The sequence below is a fragment of the Myotis yumanensis genome, unplaced genomic scaffold (assembly GCF_028538775.1).
Source record: "Myotis yumanensis isolate MYYU_CA2020_CCGP unplaced genomic scaffold, mMyoYum1.0.hap1 SCAF_5, whole genome shotgun sequence".
Taxonomy (NCBI): Eukaryota; Metazoa; Chordata; class Mammalia; order Chiroptera; family Vespertilionidae; genus Myotis; species Myotis yumanensis.
This window is the reverse complement of record NW_027223756.1, coordinates 2627200-2641850: the sequence shown is the minus strand read 5'-3', so window position 1 is coordinate 2641850 and position 14651 is coordinate 2627200. Positions and strand designations below refer to the sequence as shown.

The 14651-nt window shown below is 58.8% G+C and overlaps 1 protein-coding gene across 1 annotated transcript; it reads left to right on the top strand.

Moving 5' to 3' along the window:
• The first annotated feature begins 11736 nt into the window (after positions 1–11736).
• LOC139010081 (olfactory receptor 10AC1-like) lies at positions 11737–12708 on the top strand. The gene has a single exon (XM_070414188.1). It carries the CDS (start codon positions 11737–11739, stop codon positions 12706–12708), a length of 972 nt encoding a protein of 323 aa, XP_070270289.1.
• The last annotated feature ends 1943 nt before the right edge of the window (positions 12709–14651 follow it).

Below are 14651 nucleotides of genomic sequence, written 5' to 3'. Positions count from 1 at the left end.
GAGGTGGCGGCTGGTTGCAGGTGGCCTACTCCTCCGCGCCCCCACGGCGCGCTGTCACCACAGCAGAAGACGTGTGACGTTTAGTGAGGATCCTAGAAAGGACAGGAGGGGCGATCTTTGTTGCACAGCGTAGGTCGGCGATCCCAGCCCGCGTGTTTGGGTTCTGGGGCAAGTGTGTCCTCCATTCACCCCCCAGAACGGGCAGTGTGCTTGGCCTGCCCTCCAGCCAGGCTGCGGGAGCTCCCGGGAGAAAACTCCGGGCGGAAGGCCGTCTGAGCTCTGCAGCCGCCGAGGAGGGACCAGGAGCGCCGGGGCTCCAGCAACTCGCGCAAAGACGCAGGGTTCGGCTTGGTGGGAGTTAGAAGCGGTTCACAAGAGGGGACGGACTTAGCATAGACAAAGATCTGTGGTCTTTGTCGCTCAGTTTCCAAGGAAACATTTTTTTCTGCCTAATATTGTGATGTGGAATCAGACAAGAGAAAACAAAAAGAGTCATTCAGTCAGCTGAGCCAGGGTGCAGAGGGGGAGCGGACTGTGTGGGAAGAGGTTGCAGCGGCTTCAGTGAGAAGAAAGAAATGAAAAAGGTAGAAGTCGAGATTTCAGCCGCATCCCAGGAACCTCCAAATCCGGGGAAGCTCCCCGGATGAAGGGGAGAGTGTAAGTGGATGTCACTGTGTGTGTGTGTGGGGGGGGGGGGGGGGGGGGACACACACAAAACGACCTGGAAAGAAAGGTCGGAGCTCTGAGCAGGAAAGGTCCGGAAACACCCCTCCACTACAGTGAAATTTAAGAACATTAAAGATAAAATTGCGAAAGGTTCAATGAAGAGGCCATCACTCAAAACATAACAGACTTGTCATCTTCCATTTTTAGCCAAAAAACTGGACAAAACAGATGAAATCACGGCGTTCAGACATTGGACATGAGGTGCGGGCCAGTGGCCCCCGAGAGAAGAGAGAGCGACCCCGTGGTTGCCCCAGCGGACGCCTGGAGAGCCCGCGGGCCGGTGCGGGGACGGGCAGCCGGAGCAGCTGGGTGGAGCCGGAGCCCGCAGGACAGAGGGGCGACCGGGAGGGAGCTGCGCAGACCCGCGAGCTCACGCTCATGAGGACCCCCAGACGCCGGGCTCGGGGACGACTGGGCTGGGGGCTCCCTCAGGGCTGGGACTCGCATCTGGGAAGAAGACAAGGTGGGATGGGACTCAGGGTCTCGCTGCACAGAAGGTGGCTCTGGCTTAGGGGCGTGGCCTGTGGTGACAGGGTGTGTCCAGCGGGTGAGGACTTGTGTGGACTCGGAGGGTGTGGTTAAAGAACGGGGCGTGGCTATGTCCTGGGGGCGTGCCCATTGCGAGGGGCGGTGTCACAGTGGGCGGGCGTGGCTCGTGGCGGGGCGGGGCCACTCGTGGGGGCGTGGTTTGGGCTCGAGCTGGCGCCCAGAGCTCCAGGAGCCGCTCCGGCAACTGTCTGCATCTAACAGTCCTTGGGGATCCCGAGGCTGGTGACCGGACTGTGGACAGGTGCGGGGTGACTGAGGCCTGCGAGTGAGGGCGGGCCTCCGGGGCGCTGGGCCTGGCACACGGAGGGGGAGGAGGGGAGGGGAGGGGAGGAGAGAGGTTGGGCAGGGTGGGAGGAGGTGCCGGACCAAGGGTGAGCCTCTGACCACCCACCCGTCACCCTCTCGCCCCTCCCTGCAGCCCCGACTGCCTCGCTATGTGGGGCCCACTGGTCCTGATGCTGCTGCTGCTCTCTCTCAGCCCCGTCCCCACCGCCACCGCTGCTCCCATCCCCAATGCCAGAGCCCAGGACACCCAGAACCTGCCCCAAGGTCACAGCCGCCTCTGTTGAGGGTCGGGTTGGGGGGTAGGGAGGGGGAGGAGGGGGGGCGCGGCAGACGCAGGAGAGGAAGTCGGAGGGACCCGAGGAGGGAGAGGCCGAGGAGAGGTCTAGGGAGGGGCCCGTGGGACGGAGAGAGGCAGGAATAGGAGAAAGTGGGACAGAATGGAGACCGAGCAGAGGAACAGGGGCCCAGACAAGGAGGGTCAGATGCGGGGCTGGGACTGGTTTGGCCTTGAGGGTCTGAGGGTGGAAAGGAAAGGGGGGAGGAGGGGCCACGGGCTGGCTAAGAGCCATCCACCCCTCAGACGGCCTCCGCGAGCTCGGGGGGCCGGGAGGGGCCGGGAGGGGCTGGGAGGGGCCGGCAGGAACCTGCAGGGGCCCTGCTTCGGAAGAGGGACCGCTGCCTGCGCCCGTGGGCTCAGTGCCTCCCAGGCCCCGCCGCCACACAGAGGACCGGGCCCTGGGGGGGGGGGGGGCAGCACCCCTCCTGGCTCGCAGCCCGAAGCCCCTCCTGGAGCCCACCTTGTCCTTCCCCAGGTGCCAAAGGAGGCGACGGAGAGCTGTGGGCGGCGGGAAAGCCGGCCCCGCACGCGGGCTGCCCTCCGTCCTGAGGCGGCCGCGGGGCCCGCGGCTCCCGGAGAAGCATCCGTGGCTACCGGCCATCCGCCACCGGCTCCTCGGGGGGCCACGAGGCCGGGGGACCTGGGGCCTCCCCTTGTCCCAAAGAGCCCGTCCCCCAGACCCGCTTCTCCCTCCCCAGGCCCCGCACCAGCCACCGCGGCGGGGGATGGGCGCCAGCGCGCTGGCCGGGCAGCCCCGGGCCCTCTCCCCGCCCCGCCCCCGGCTCCGGTTGGAAATAAAGTTCTTTCTCGCCCGCTGCGCGTTCCTTTCGGACCTGCCCCCAACGGACAGCGAGCCCGTACCGACCCCGCACGAGCTCCCGCGGCGGGGCTGCTGCGCGGCGCTCACCGGGCGCGGGCGCGGGCGCACGTGGGACTCTGAGGGTTTTGTTGCCAAGAGTTAGACTTGCACGGAGTCGAGCCCACTGCGCGCGCCTGGAGGGACCCCCCCCCCCCAAACTCCAGCCTCCCTTAAAGTACACACTTCAGAGCGGCGTCGCAAGGGGTCCCAGGAAGGTCACGGTCACAGCTCCCTGTGCAGAGACTGGCACCGCCGCCAGGGCCGCTGACGCTGCTGAAGACTCGGGGTGATCCCCCGGGGCTGGCTCTGTCCTGAGTAAGTCGTCTGGGATGGGAGGGCCTCTTCGTTCTTTGGACGCAGGGGATGGCGGGGTTTCCCGCTCTCACTGATACTCCTGCGGGGGTGCCCTCTTTAGGGGAACAGCTCTCCAGATCCCGCCCCGAGCCCCGAGCCCGAGCGCAGCCGCGGGTGCAGTGACTGTGGGTCGCTGGCATCACCCTTCAGTGTAGCTGTGGCACCAGCTATCTCTACGCTTTTTCTCAATTAAGTGTCACTCTTTGCTGTGCATCTACCGTATCTGGGGTGCCTGATGCCCACTCATCTGAGAAAGCGGTGCCGGGTGTTCCATTTTTATTTCCCACAATCACCACTGGGGACACATTGGGACCTGGATAAATCTTAGGCCGTGGGCAGCACTTGTCCAAAGCCATTGCCACACCCTCGATACCACAGGAACAAACAAGGTGCTAACGATGCTGTTCTCGGGGAAGCGGGAGGGCAGTGCGAGGGGACGGGGAGTTCTGGAATTCTGGTCATGTTCTGTTTTTTCACTTTGGGAAGTTTCATCCAACTGTACTATTGCTTTCTGTGCTTCTCTAAGTCTATGATGTCATTTTTAATGATTATTTCTTAAATATGTTTTCATTGATTTCAGAGAGAGGGAGAGAGATACAAACATCAATGATGAGAGAGAATCATTGATCGGCTGCCTCCTGCACGCCCCACACTGGGGATCGAGCCCGCAACTGCAACCAAGGCCGGTGCCCTGACCCGGACTCCAACTGTGACCTGGTTCATAGGTCGGTGCTCAACCACTGAGCCACAGGGAGGCGGGCTTAATGTTTATTTTTTAAATGATGGCTAACAAGTATGTAAAAATACAATTGGATTCCAACCTACATCTTACAGGATAAACATGGATCAAACATTTAATGGTTAAGAAATCAAACCATAAACGTTTAAGAAGAAAGCATAGGCAAATATTTTTTATTTAGAATGTGGATAGTCTTCCAGTATGAGTATGATGCACAAACCAGAAGCTATTAAAGAAAATATAAGTCTGACTACATTGAAATAAGAAAAAAAAATTTCTCCATGGCAAAAACCACTATAAACAACAGAAGACAAATATCAAACCAGGAAATTAAAAACAAGTTATAACCAATAAGAAAAAAAAAACAAAGGAAAATAGAAAAAATAAGAATACGAATAACCAGCCAAAAATACAAACATCTTTTAAAAATATAAAAAGGTCAACTTTACTTGTAGAGAAGCATAATGAAAATTATGCTGAGACAATTTGTACTGCATTATCAGCGACAGACCGCCTCACTGCTGTGCTGGCGAAGGCGTGGAGAAGGGGGTACCTTCGTATGTTCCAGATGGAAGCGCCGAGGGCTATCATGACTGTGGAAAGCAACATGTCATTAACAACATTGGAAACGCACAGGCCCTTTGACCTACTAGTTGAACACGTTCCAAATAACCCAGGGACGAGGACACTCATTGCCACATCGATGATAAGAGCCAAAGATCAGAAGAGACCATCTCCATGTCCTTCAACAGGGAGGGACTTGCTGAATTATGGCGCCTCCTTGCAATGCCATGGGATGCAATGTGACAAGGAACGGGGACACTGTGGTCCTGAGGCAGTGCAAGGTGGCAGGGGCTGCACCGCCCTGTTTGAGAGCATGGGCACTCCACCCGCGTAGCCGCTGTGCGACCATGGACAAGTCACGCCACATCTTGATGCCTTCGTGGTGACAATAGGACATACACAAAAAGGTTGTTATGTGGATTGAAGGGATTGATATTTTTCTATCAACAAAGAAAATTGTCTGGTAGATAGTAAACACTACCAGACAAGTGTTTGTTACATAAATTAAAATATACGAACACAGAATGATTTCCAAGATATACTGCTAAGTGAAAGAGGACTTATGATAAGAATTTGAGGATGCTGCTAATATTTTGTCCATTAAAAATTGCAAATAACACACACACATGCTATGCTGTATGTGCCTAGAATATTCTCTGAGGAGAAACACGAACCTGATAAAAGCTGCTGCCTCTGGGTGAGTGCGGAGCAGGGGTCCTGGGGCAGCTATACTTTTATACCCTGTGAATTTTATTTTTAATTTTTTTGTTGTTAATCCTCACCCATGGATATTTTTCTCTTTTTTTTCTTTTTAAAAAACTTTTATTGATTTCAGAGAGGAAGGGAGAGGGAAAGAGAGATAGAAACATCAATGATGAGAGGGAATCATTGATTGGCTGCCTCCTGCACGCCCCCTACTGGGGCAAGCCGGCAACCCAGGCACGTGCCCTTGACCAGAATTGAACCCAGGACCTTTCAGTTTGTGGGGCGAAGCTCTATTCATTGAGCCAAACTGGCTAGGGCTATAACCTTTGAATTTTGAACCAGGTATTAAATATTTTTAAAAAATAAATTAATGCTTGAAATAGACAGTTAAAGAGAATGAATATGTAATACATGGAAAATGTGTATAATTCAATATTAAATGGGAATAGCTGAATACAAAACCATATATCCTGCCCTAGCTGGTTTAACTCAGTGGATAGAGCATCAGCCTTTGGACTGAAGGGTCCCAGGTTCGATTCTGGTCAAGGCACATGCCCAGGTTTCGGGCTTGATCTCCAACAAGGGATGTGCAGGAGGCAGCCAATCAATGGTTCTCTCTCATCATTGATGTTTCTATCTCTCTCTCCCTCTCCCTTCTTCTCTGAAATCAATAAAAAAATGTTTAAAAATATATCCTTTAATGCTATCATTTTCTCAGCAAATGGACGATGAGAACACAAGAAGTCTGTGTTGTTGGGTTTTGTTGTTCAGCACTTTCCAGTGATGATGGTGGTGGTAGTAGTTGTGATGGTGGTGGTGATGGTGACGGTGGTGGTGATGGAGGTGATAGTGGTGGCGGTGGTGGTGGTGGTGATGGTGGTGATGATGATGGTGATGGTGGTGGTGATGGAGGTGATGGTGGTGGTGGTGGTGGTGTTGGAGGTGATGATGGTGATGATGACAGTGGTGGTGGTAGTGATGGTGGTGATGGAGGTGATGATGGTGGTGATGACAGTGCTGGTGGTGGTGGTGGTGGTGGTGGTGGTGGTGGTGTTGGAGGTGATGATGGTGGTGATGACAGTGGTGGTGGTAGTGATGGTGGTGATGGAGATGATGGTGGTGGTGATGACAGTGCTGCTGCTGCTGGTGGTGGTGGTGGTGGTGGTGATGGCAGTGATGATGATGGTGACGGTGGTGGTGATGGAGGTGATAGTGGTGGTGGTGGTAGTGATGGTGGTGATGGAGGTGATGATGGTGGTGATGACAGTGCTGCTGCTGCTGCTGCTGCTGGTGGTAGTGATGGTGGTGATGGTGGTGGTGGTGGTGATGGTAGTGATGATGATTGTGATGGTGGTGGTGATGAAGATTTCTACCCCCATCAACTACACTAGTCGGTCTATTCTGAGATCTCCAGTCCCCTGGCTACTCCTTGGTTCCAACTTTGGGGAAATATGGAGAAAGCAGTAACTTTCTTTTCCTCTCTCCAGGGAGCTGTCTCCAACCTGCTTTGGGAGACTCATTCTCCTGGGCTCCAGTTTACCCCCAGCTCTTGCTACAGACAATTTCTTCATCACTGCAGGGAGTTGGCTGCCTGTCCCCTGGGCCCAGAATTTTCAGACTCTCCCTGGAGACCCCGTTAAGATTTCCCAAGTCCTCCCCATCTCATCCCTGCAGCCAGCCTTCTGAGTCCTCATGCGCCCCGGGGACCACCGTGGGGGGAGAAGATCGTTAATGAGGCTCTGGAGCTCGATCCACCAGACCCTTAAGTGGGCCCTGAGAAACCTATTAGGTAACTTCCCGACTGAGGGCCCCTCGGGACAGAAGTGGGAAGGTCCTGGGAGAAGACAGCGATGTGGTGGAGTCTGCCTGCTTCCATTTTCTATAAAATCCATTTACAATCTACTCTGCTACTTTGTTGTTTTTTTATGCATAAAGGAGCTGATGGTCCATCTTAGCCTTGAAGAATGAGTAGATTTCCAGTGCGGAAGGACTGTGCTATGGAGAAGTATGTGTCAGGTCAGGGAGAAACGGATAGGCACATGCAGTAGCTACATGGCGAATGCCAGGTGGGGCAGAGATGGCGAGGGTGGGACCAAGCAGGGAAGGTGTGTCCAAGTTGTGTGGTTGGAGCTGGCACTTCTCACCAGAATTCAGGGCACCTGCTCCTCACCCCAGGTTGGACCCCTCCCTCCCTCAGAAATCCTTGTTGGAACAGTGGGCAATGGGCCTGGTCAACCGAGGAGCTGAGGGTGTGATTCGGGCTGGCCTTGGGGTCTGGTGGCCCTGCGTCTGGGTGTCTCCTTTAATGAATTTGCATATTCTGGTCTTTTTCCTCCAGGGAGGCCACGGGAAGTGGCTCCTGTGGGGAGAGGGTGCCAGGCACTGAGTGCAGAGCCCCTGGTAGCATTCACCGGCTGAAACCCACGTTTGCCATGGAGAGGAAACGTGAGGAGGGAGTGTCAGGTCCAGAAGGCTGGGGGCCATGGGAGATTCTCCTCTGTCTCTGTCCGTCTGTCTGTCTGTCTGTCTGTCTGTCTGTCTGTCGGTCTGTCTCTGTTTCTCTCTGTGTTAGCTCAGAGCCTGGTGAACCACGTGCGCTGGGGACACTGCCGAACAGCACATGTCTTCACTCCTAATCTGTCCTCCACGGCCCTCCGCAGGCTCCCCGCCTGTTTCTGGTCACACACCTCCTCCTTCTGCTTTGTTCTCTGTCCTCAGTCCTTTCCCATGTCCTTTGTTTGGGTGAGGAAGGGCTGACAGGAGAGAGAGAGAGAGAGAGAGAGAGAGAGAGAGAGAGAGTCTCCCCGCATAACAGCACAGACTGGGAAATCAGTCAAAATCCCAGCCAAGGGAGACATTGGGTGACCCCGTGAACAGGTGATCTCGCTGAGTCTCAGCTTCCTCATCTGTAAACATAATAATAATAATAATAATAATAATAATAATAATAATAAACGCCACTGCTTCATAGCGACCTTGCCCAAATGAGATAGTGTTGTGCATACAGTGAGCTTGGAACATGCTGCTGCGAACGGCAGGGTCAGCCAACGCCAGGGACTGACCGCAAGGGGTAGCTATGGTGATTCTGTCCTCTGCTCCCGTGGGCGCCTCGGGTATCGCCCACGAAGGCAGGGCAGAGCCAGGAGGCCACGGAGGAAGAGCCGCAGGAGAGGTTGGGGAGGAGAGGCAACAGCTGGAACCGTGGAGGCACGGCGGGTCTCGGGATGGGAGCGCTGGGCAGGTAGCCCTGGGCTGCTCCCGCTTCCCCTCCAGGTCTTCGCCCCGCTGGTCGCCTGGTCTCTCCAGGTAACTCTTCCCTCCCCAGATGGTCACCGGGGGCAGGGAGCCCAGGGACGCATGGAGCATGTCCTGATATTTGGGGTTTTTTATTCAATACAACTTCCTACGCGCAGGCCCTGCCGCGCCAGGCACTTCCCGTTCCTCACTTCAGCCCATCACTAAGCACTTCCACGGGCCCCTAAGTCTCTCCGCTGGTCAGAGGAAGAGCTGAGACCAAAGCCCAGGGGTGTGTGAACCAAAGCCTGTTTGTGCCTCTGGGCCACCCTCACTCCACGAAAATGGACAATTAGATCTTGGGGTTCTGGGGGCTACGGAGCCCGAGTCCCACATCAAGGAGGCAGGTGAGGAATCTGAGATCCGGAGGAAGAAGTGACTTGAGCCAACATCCCAGGCAGGACTAGAAGCCAGCTCTCCGGACTCAGCCCCAGACTCCCTGAGGCCACCCAGGGTCCAATGATGAGGCAGAGCGCATCCCACAATGCACTGCGCACACCCGGCCAGTGGACACTTGACACAAACACCCGGGCCTGCCACAAGGGCCAGCTCTGCTGTGTACACTGGCCCGAGGGCCTCTGAGACCCACAGATTGACATCAACAATATTACACCTAACATAATGTCCCCCTTGCTCATTCAGAATTCTAAGTTAAACCCATGCCTTCCAACTTCCTTATGGGCTTTTGAAACATCAAAAAATGTATTTTTTAATCCTCACCTGAGGGTAGGCTTGGGGGGGGGGGGGGAGAGAGGCATCGATGTGAGAGAGAAACATCAATCTGTGTGCACCCTGACTGGGGGTCAAACCCGCCACCCAGATATGTGGCCTGACGGGGAATGGAACCGCACCCTTCCGGTGCATAGGATGACAATCATCCGGGCCACTCTGGCCGGCCAACATAACTTGTTTTTAAAAAACAAATGGTTTACCTTGGGAAGACACACATAACCACCAACAGAGCTTTTGATGGAACCATAAAAACATCAGAACTGGAAGAAACTTTAAAGACCATCTGGTCCACCTCTCATCTTCCAGGTGAGGAGACGTGCTCTGGTACCCCGACCAGCTCTCCGTCACACAGTGTAGGACGCCGCACGGCTCACAGCGCAGTGGCTGTTGGTCTTCGCTCCATAAACATGGCCTCGGTGCCCTCCAGCTCCCCCTGAGGAGAGGAACCAGCGGTGGGACAGGCAGGAATGACGCCAGCCCGCTCTGACAGCTTGATGGGCATTGATGGGCATCATGATGTCACGTATGGAAGTGCTTTGAAGCAGTGTTTCCACGGAACCAGGTAAGGCTCCTTGGGACGGGCGAGCATGAAGGAGGCACCAAAGGAGCAAAGGTTTAAGGATTGGGGCGCATGAAGAGGAAGAAGACAGGGAGACGAGTGTGCCTCTTGGTTGAGTGAGTTACGGGGAAGGCAGGACAATTGAGCTTTGCTGGCCAGGTGGGGAGACAGACATGACTCTGGTAGTTTGGGGAAGGCGTCTACCTTGAAGCGGATTGATTGCGTGGACCCCATTGGAGATGAACGGTCCATGCTGGGGGGCATTTGAGGGGAGGAGCCAACAGATGTTGGGGCCACTGGCTGTTGTAAAGGGGTGAGTCTTCTGAGTCGAGGTTCCAGGGCCTGAAATCCAGGTTAGGGACACTGAGGGGGGGGGCATGTGGGGACATTAGGGCTGAGTAACTAATTCCTTCACTTACAGTAACTCAGCAAACAACAAATAGGGCCCAAATCTTTTATTCTGAGACGGCGTTTAGGCGTTTAGTGGAGTTGCCACAACAGCCGTGGAATTAGAGGACAGCAGACGTGCCAGGACGTAGCATGCGAGTCAGCCGGGAGGACGCACAGAGTCCCCCCAGCTCTTCCAGGGGGTCCCAGGAAACGGGAGTGGGGTGCAGGGGCAGGTCTGCTCGGACAGGTGGCCACTTGCTCCCACTGGGTGAGCAGCAGGCGACAGGCAACGAGGCTGGAAGTAGCTGTGAGGGACCGCAGGACAGTGGGGCTGTGCTGAGGGCTTTGGACTTAACCCTGGAGGGAGGCTCAGACCCGGTACCTGTCATTGTCCAGGGCCTTCCAGCTGGTGCAGCGATTGGAAGGAAGCAGGGGGCGGGGGCACCGCTGGGCTCTGCTGTGGTTAGCAGAGAAGAGGAGAGTCAGGAGAGGAGAGGGGACCCTCTGAGGCCTGGGGTGTTTGTGACAGGATGGGGTCCCCGGTGGCCCTGAGGGTCAGGACAGCGAATTCACCTGCTGTGACCTCCTGATCGTGAAGTGACCCTGGGCCAGCGCCAGCGCCGAAGCAGGGAAGGTGCGGTGGGAAATGGCGTGTTCATTGGGGCAGGTTGAATGGGAAGTGGGGTGGGCAGGGCGGGGACCTCAGGGTCTGCAGCTGGAGGGGGGTCTTTAGATTCAGGGTCCATCAGCGGAGCTTCAGCCAAGGCGGCCATCCCGCCCTCGGTCGGGTCAGAAGGCTGCTCTGCATCCGGAGCGGGCGGCCGCCTTCCCTGGCCGGTTTTTCACTGTAACTGAGTCGGAGAGAGATGACGGGCGCAGGATGGGTTTTCCTGAATCTAGGGAGGGGAGGAAGTGGGAAATGTGAGACAGAAAACGGAGTCCAGGGCAGGAGAGGGGAGGGGAGGGGCACACGAGGGCTGGCAGCACAGAGCTGGGAGGTGAGCCCCGGGAGCAGGGGCAGTGTAGGGGGGCGCACGGAGGAAGCACGTGTGTGTGTGTGTGTGTGTGTGTGTGTGTGCGCGCGCGCGCGCGCGCGCAGGGGTGGGGGTGGGGGTGGGGGAGGCGCGTGCGCCCAGCCTCCGCCGGGGCTCCTAAGATGCTCAAGCCCCTGCATCCCCGTGGCTCTGTCTGCAGGAGGGACGTCTCCATCCCGCAGAAGCACTTGCCCGCTCAGCCAGGAGGCCGTCCCATAGACACCGGAGTCCCCTCCGTCCGCTCCCCCCAGGCACCAGCTCCATCTCCTCGCTGTGGGCTGGGCCGCCTGGCCCCGTGGGTGCCGCCGCCGCGGGGTTAGAAGGCTGGAAGGGACAGGAGGGGGGACGCTGAGAAGAAGGCACCTGGGCGCGGGCAGGGGAGGCGGAGGGAGCGCGGCCGCAGCCCCGCACAGCTGACTCCGGAGAACCCGGCTGTGGGAAAGGGGTGGAAAGTACTGGACCGCAGAGACCCTGAGTCCTGGGGGCGGGGCGGGTGTGAGCAGTAAGGGTCCCCGAGGGCTGGAGCCCCGGAGAGGCGAGGCCCCTGTGTTTCCTAGGAGGGGGTCCCCGTGCCTGTCCTCTCCAGCCCGCCCCTCCCCCCGTCCCACCATGCGCCCCTGGGCCAACGGGACCGCCCCCCGGGAGTTTGTGATCCTGGGCTTCTCGGGGTGGCCCCCGTGGCTGCGGGCGCTGCTCTTTGCGCTGCTCCTGCCGCTCTACCTGGCCACGCTGGCGGGTAACCTGCTGATCCTGGGCCTGGCGGCCGCCGACCCCGCCCTGCGCTCGCCCATGTACTTCTTCCTGGGGGCGCTGTCGGCCGTGGAGGCGGCCTACTCGCTGGTGCTGACGCCGCGCATGCTGGCCGGCTTCCTGCTGCCGCCCGGCGGCCAGGCCGTGGCGCCCTCCACCTGCGCCGCGCAGATGGGCCTGTTCGTGGCGCTGGGCGGCTCCGAGTGCCTGCTGCTGGCCGCCATGGCCCTGGACCGCTACCTGGCCATCTGCCGCCCCCTCGACTACCCTCGGCTCATGACCGCGGGGCTCTGCTGGGGCCTCCTGGCCTCCTGCTGCGCGGGGGGCTCCGTCCTGGCCCTGGGCCTCACCACGGCCATCTTCCGGCTGCCCTTCTGCCGCGGCGGCGTGGTCAACCACGTGTTCTGCGACCTGCCGGCCGTGCTGGTGCTGGCCTGCGGGGACCGCGAGCTCCAGGAGCGCGTCCTGCTGGCCGCCTGCCTGCTGCTGCTCGTGCTGCCGCTCGCCCTGATCCTGCTGTCCTACACGCGGGTGCTGCTCGTCATCCTGGGCGTGGGGGGCGCCGCGGGCCGCCGCCGGGCCTTCCACACGGTGGGCTCGCACCTCACCGTGGCCGTGCTGCACTACGGCTGCGCCACCGCCATGTACGCCAGGCCCCTGCGCAGCCGCTCCCTGGACGAGGACAAGCTGGTGTCCCTCGTCTACATCAACCTCACGCCGCTGCTCTACCCGGCCATCTACACGCTGCGGAACCGGGACGTGCGGGGCGCCCTGCAGCGGGCCGTCAGCCACGGGCCGCCAGGGGCCGGCCACCAGGCCGATGTCACCTAACGCCCCGACTCGCCCTCCCTGAGGGAGCCACCCTGGCTCCCAAGGCCGGCGGGACGGAACCCGAGCAGCTTCCATTGGGGGTTTGCGGGGTGCTGCCCGCTGCGGGAGGACTTCCTGTGCGATGTGGGTGTGAGCAGCATCCCCGTCTCCACCCACCAGGTGGCAGTAGCGCGCACCACACCCAAGCGGGGAGCCTCAACACTCACCCGGCATTGCCGATGTCCTGGGGCGGGCGGGGGGAGGGGGGGCGGGGAGCGGGTGTCCAAACTCTAGGCGCAAGGAGAGTCTTTTGAAGAGAAATGAGTGCTCATGCAGGAGCTTGTGGCAGCATACAGTGGGGCCTTGACTTACGAGTGTCCCGACTAACGAGTTTTTTGAGATACCAGCTGTCTCTCGGCCGATTTTTTGCATTGAGTTGATAGAGTAATTTGAGTTAACGAGCTCCTTAACGAGCTCGGTCTCGGAGCTAATTAAACTCGTAAGTCAAGGCCCCACTGTATTTATAACAGACAAGCCTGCAAACAATCCAGCTGCTCGCGTGATAGACACCAACACGCCTGGCAGAGGCACGCGGGACATTACACAGCAATGAAGAGGCGACCTGCCGCCCTGGCCGGTTTGGCTCAGTGGATAGGGCATCGGCCTGCGGACTCAAGGGTCCCAGGTTCGATTCCGGTCAAGGGCATGTACCTTGGTTGCGGGCACATCCCCAAGACGGGGTGTGCAGGAGGCAGCTGATCGATGTTTCTCTCTCATTGATGTTTCTGACTCTCTACCCCTCTCCCTTCCTCTCTGTAAAAAATGATAAAGTATATTTTTTTAAAAAGGTGACCTGCCGTTACCAGCGAAAAGGCGGCACCGCAACGACAGGATACTGATGAGCAGTAAGACAGACTACACCTGTGTGCCCCGTTTAAATAAAGGCCGGCGACAAACTAACCTACGGTGCTTGGTGTCAACAGTGGTTCCCTTGCGGCTGGACTTGCGGGCGGCCACCTTCCTCTCCAGGGCGGCCACCTCTCCAGCCTGAGGGTCGGCCTCGCTGCGCAGGGCGGCGGGTCGCCGGTGTGGCCCCCGGGCCCAAGGCAGCCGAGGAGCAGGCTGAGCAGCGCCCCGGCTGCGGGGCTTCAATCCACCTGCTGGGCGCTTCCGGCGGCGCGGGCCCGGGCGCTGAGGCTGCCTGCATCGGGCCGTCACACGCGGTGCCATCCCGCGCCAGGAGTGGGGCCCACAGTGCCTCCTGGGTGCGGTACGAGGTGCGACAGCAGCAAGGTGTGCGGCCCAGAGGGACGGAGCCGGAGCCGTGCGATCCCAGAGGGGGCGGCCCCTCCCGGCGGGTTAGGACGCGGAGTCCCCGCGCCGCCCGCCAGCGCAGCAGCCCCTTCTACCTGTCCCTCTGAGGCAGTGGCGCTCAACCTTTTTAAAATCCTGATTTCCGGGCCTCATTGAGATTCCCAGGTGCCGCCAAGGGTGAGAACCACTGCTCTAAGGGCACTGCCTGGTCTCCCCCGTACCCCGCACCCCGCACCCCGCACCGGGGCAGGGTTGCCATCCTGTGTCCTGGCCGTTACCTAACGCAGCGGGACCGTGTGAAAACCAGGCCCGTTCCCCTAACAGCCGGCAGCTGGGCGCGTGCTGGCGGCGGGAACACACCTGAAGTTACACCCGCGGGGAATGCGCCCTGGTGGCGGGGGGCGGGGGGGTCACCCTCGAGGTAACAGTGCTCCGAGGCCCAGGGCGGCTCTGGAGCTTCGTTGGGAGCCGGCGCTTTGTGGTGGGAAGGCGGGCAGCGGGCCGGGGACCCCGGTGGCCCGGTCCACCCGGAGGCAGCGGCCGCCGTTTGCAGCGGGAAGGCTGCCAGTTGCTAATGAACACACGCAGTGCGGGCGGCGGGGAGCCGCGGGAGAAACGGAAACCGGCTCCTCCCTCACCGGCCGGAGGAG

Bases quoted from the DNA above. Each gene is read 5' to 3' on its own strand.
- LOC139010081 (XM_070414188.1), top strand. From the start codon at position 11,737: ATGCGCCCCTGGGCCAACGGGACCGCCCCCCGGGAGTTTGTGATCCTG.